General features: G+C 43.2%; 1 protein-coding gene across 1 annotated transcript; it reads right to left on the reverse strand.

Annotated features, from left to right (window-relative positions):
* Nucleotides 1–1,590: 1,590 nt before the first annotated feature.
* Nucleotides 1,591–2,064, reverse strand: LOC114188293. Its single transcript, XM_028076895.1, has one exon. The coding sequence runs from the start codon at nt 2,062–2,064 to the stop codon at nt 1,591–1,593; it is 474 nt and encodes a 157-aa protein (XP_027932696.1).
* Nucleotides 2,065–3,777: the final 1,713 nt, after the last annotated feature.

Raw genomic sequence — 3,777 nt, forward strand, 5'->3', positions numbered from 1 at the left:
ATCTTCAAGTACACACACCCTGTCTCTGAATCTCAGTACACCATCGCTACCCAAGGAAAACTCCTTTGCTTCATCTAATCCAAGCAACTCTCTCACCCCTTTCAAACTAGCATCCACCAACTGTTTTTTCTTAACTAAGCTCAGAAAGTCACTAGATATAGTCAAGGTACTATACCTAATGAACTCAGGTCCCAAATCAACTTGTAGCTTCATATCTCTAAATCTCTCTAGCAACTCCAACTCCTTGATCATAAAGTGTGCCGCATGCACTGTCTTCCTACTCAAGACATCTGCCACCACATTCGCCTTTCCCGAATAATATAAAAGTTTAAAATAATAATCCTTCTAGAACTCTATCCACCTCCTTTGTCTCATGTTCAGCTCCTTCTGATCAAACAAATATTTGAGGCTCTTGCGATCACTGAACACGTGAAACTGGGCACCATAGAGATAGTGCCTCCAAATCTTCAAGGCAAACACTACTACCACCAACTCTAGGTCATGAGTGGGGTAGTTCTCCTCATACAACTTAAGTTGCTTCGAAGCATATGCCACTACCTTCTTCTCCTGCATCAACACATAACCAAGACCTTGATGAGAGGCATCATAGTAAATCTCAAAGGGTTTCCCAACATCAGGGATAACCAACACTGGAGCACTCGTCAACCTTTGCTTAAGCTCTCAAAAGATTTCCTCACACCTATCAGTCCAAGCAAAAGGTTGGTCCTTCCTAGTAAGATATGTCAAAGGCGCCACTATTTTAAAGAATCCTTTTATGAATCTCATGTAGTAGCCAGCTAGACCCACAAAGTTTCTGATCTCTATTACTGAATTGGGACTTTCCCACTTTATCACTGCTTCCACTTTTGTTGGGTCCACAGTTATGCCCTGTGCAGATATCACATGCCTCAAGAATTGTACTTCTCCTATCCAGAATTCGCACTTGGACAACTTAGCATACAATTACTTCTCCCTCAGAATACCAAACACTATCCTCAAGTGCTCGACGTGTTCCTCCTAAGTCTTGGAATAGATGAGTATGTCGTCTATGAAGATACGACAAACTTATCTAAGAACGGCTTGAAGATCCTATTCATGTAGTCCATGAACAAGGTTGGAGCATTGGTCACGCCAAATGGCATAATCACATACTCGTAGTGCCCATATCTGGACTTAAAGGCTGTCTTCTGGACATCTTCCGCCTTCACCAAGATCTGGTGATATCCCGACCGTAAATCAATCTTGGAAAACACTGACACCCCATTCAACTGATCCATCGGATAATATATCCTCGAAAGGAGGTACTTATTCTTGATAGTCATCTTGTTCAACTACCTATAGTCTACACACAGGCGTAAGCTCCCATCCTTCTTCTTTACTAACAACACTAGTGCTCCCCATGTCGACGTATTGGGTCGTATAAACTGTTTCCCCAACAGTTCCTCTATCTGTTTCTTGAGTTCTACCAACTCCGCTAGAGCCATGCGGTAAGGAGCCATTGATACTAGACCGACTCTGGGTACCAGATAAATAAAGAACTCGACTTCTCTTCTTGGAGGCAACCCTAGTACTTCCTCCGGAAACACGTCCTCAAACTTGCGCACCACTAGTATGACTAACATTCTTTCCTCTTTCTCCACCTCTAGATGTGTGAAGATCATGACCTTGAGAAGATAACAACTCGGGCTCCTCTAAATTTGAGAACAACAACCTTTTCTCCCGATAATCTATAAGAACGCGATTGGCAGAGAGCCAATCCATTCCCAAGACCACATCCGACCCTTGCAGAGAGAGGCATATTAGATTTACTTTAAACATGTGTTCCTCGACTTTGACAAGACACCTAACACACAAAGATGACATCCTAACCGAACCTGACGCTGGAGTACATACCACAAGATCAAACTGCAGCTCACACACCGGCAAACCTAACTCTTGCACACAAGATTCAGACACAAAAGAGTGTGTCGCTCCAGAGTCATACAACACACAAAGACGTTTACCAGAAATCACACAACAACCCATAACAAGGTTACCTGAACTTGCTCCCTCTGCTCCAGTCATGGCATATACGATATCCGTTGCCTAAGGCTTGATGCCTCTTCTCCTCTGCTGAGTCTGAGCTAGGGTTCATGTAACTGTCCTCCCTAGAGTGGGACAATCCCTGCCAAAGTGATCGTCCTTGCCATAGTGGTTGCATCTCTTGAAACCTGCTAACTGAGGGCAGACGCTCCTCATGTGTCATCCTCCACACTGATAGCACTGAATTTTACCCGGCTGGGAAGAAAACCCTTTAGGCCTCTAAAATTGGGGGTGAGGTCTACCATATGTTTTCTTCTTCTCTTCATGTCTAGGCTTGGACCCAGATGGTCCACTGACTCTCTACTACTGGGGGTGTTGAGCTTCCACCTCAACCTTAATCATTTCCATAACTCTAGCCTTCTTCATCAACGCTGCAAAATCCTTGATGGAGAGTGGGGCCACCATCACACGGATGTCTCCTCGGAGGTTATTCTCAAACTTCCTGCACCTTCATTCTTCGTCTAAGGTCATGGTGTAGCAGTGTCCGAGGTGTTTAAATCTCTCCGCATATTCCGCCACATACTTGTTTCCTTGGGTTAATTGGAGGAATTTCACCTCTTTAGCGTATTCGACACTGTCTGGAAAGTACTTGGAGAGGAACTTCCTCCTAAAGGCTTCCCATGTGATATGCTCCTGCTTTCTTCCATAATTGACTTCATGTTGGCCTACCAGTGTTCTACCTCTCCAGTAAGCATATACACTATGAAGGCAAGCTTACTCTTCTCCGGACACATCTTGGCATAAAAGATCCTCTCCATGTCCTTCATCCACTGGTTTGTGAGATCAAGACTGGTTTTGCCATTGAACTTTGTAACATCCCGGCCGGATATTATTAATTTAAATAAAATAAAAGTAAAATAATATCAAATATGTCATTATTATTCAAAGTTCTTTACCAAAATGCGGGAAAATTAAAACCTTACTAAAAAGTCTCAAAATTCAAAACCATAAAGTAAACTCCATGTTTACATAGTTCAAAAATGATCAACTAAATGTTTACAAAATAGTCAAATATAGTCTATAAAACTTCCCAAGCTAACCCCTTTTCGGCTTTAAGTGTCACCAGCTCCACCTGAAACAACGTCTGCTCCCGTGTAACGAATTACACGATCATTGCCAAACACACACAAAAAGGGTGAGCTCATGTAACAATATAAACATATAATTTAATACATAGAAGTTCACCCCCAACTTAATTTATTTCAGCCAATGCTTAACCAAGAAACCTTATTGCCCTAAGGTTTCCAAACCATAATTTCATGACCATGGACCCAGGATATATATGCTTCCACGAACCTGCCCGCTCGTGATCCTACCTCTACGAACCTCCCCACTCGTAGTCCAACTATACGGACCTCCCTGTCCGTAGTCCAACACACGTGATCCAATAACTACGAACCTCCCTGCTCATAGTAGCCCTCAATTGTAAGCACGACACACACGAATCTCCCCTCTCATATCCTCACACGAGAGCATCATAATATGAACCTCCCCGCTCATATTATCATGTGTTCACCACCAGCCATGAACCTACCCGCTCATGACACAATCAAGCACCTCCTGGTCCAAGTCCAAGTCCATATCGCAACACATTAAAACGAAATTAAGAAAAACATACTGCCTATATAAGATACATACTTAAGTTGGTCTTAGGATTCCAATGCTTCCACGAACCTGCCCGCTCGTGGTCCAACG

Source organism: Vigna unguiculata, chromosome 6 (genome assembly GCF_004118075.2).
Source record: "Vigna unguiculata cultivar IT97K-499-35 chromosome 6, ASM411807v1, whole genome shotgun sequence".
Taxonomy (NCBI): Eukaryota; Viridiplantae; Streptophyta; class Magnoliopsida; order Fabales; family Fabaceae; genus Vigna; species Vigna unguiculata.

Bases quoted from the DNA above. Each gene is read 5' to 3' on its own strand.
- LOC114188293 (XM_028076895.1), bottom strand. From the start codon at position 2,064: ATGACTGGAGCAGAGGGAGCAAGTTCAGGTAACCTTGTTATGGGTTGT.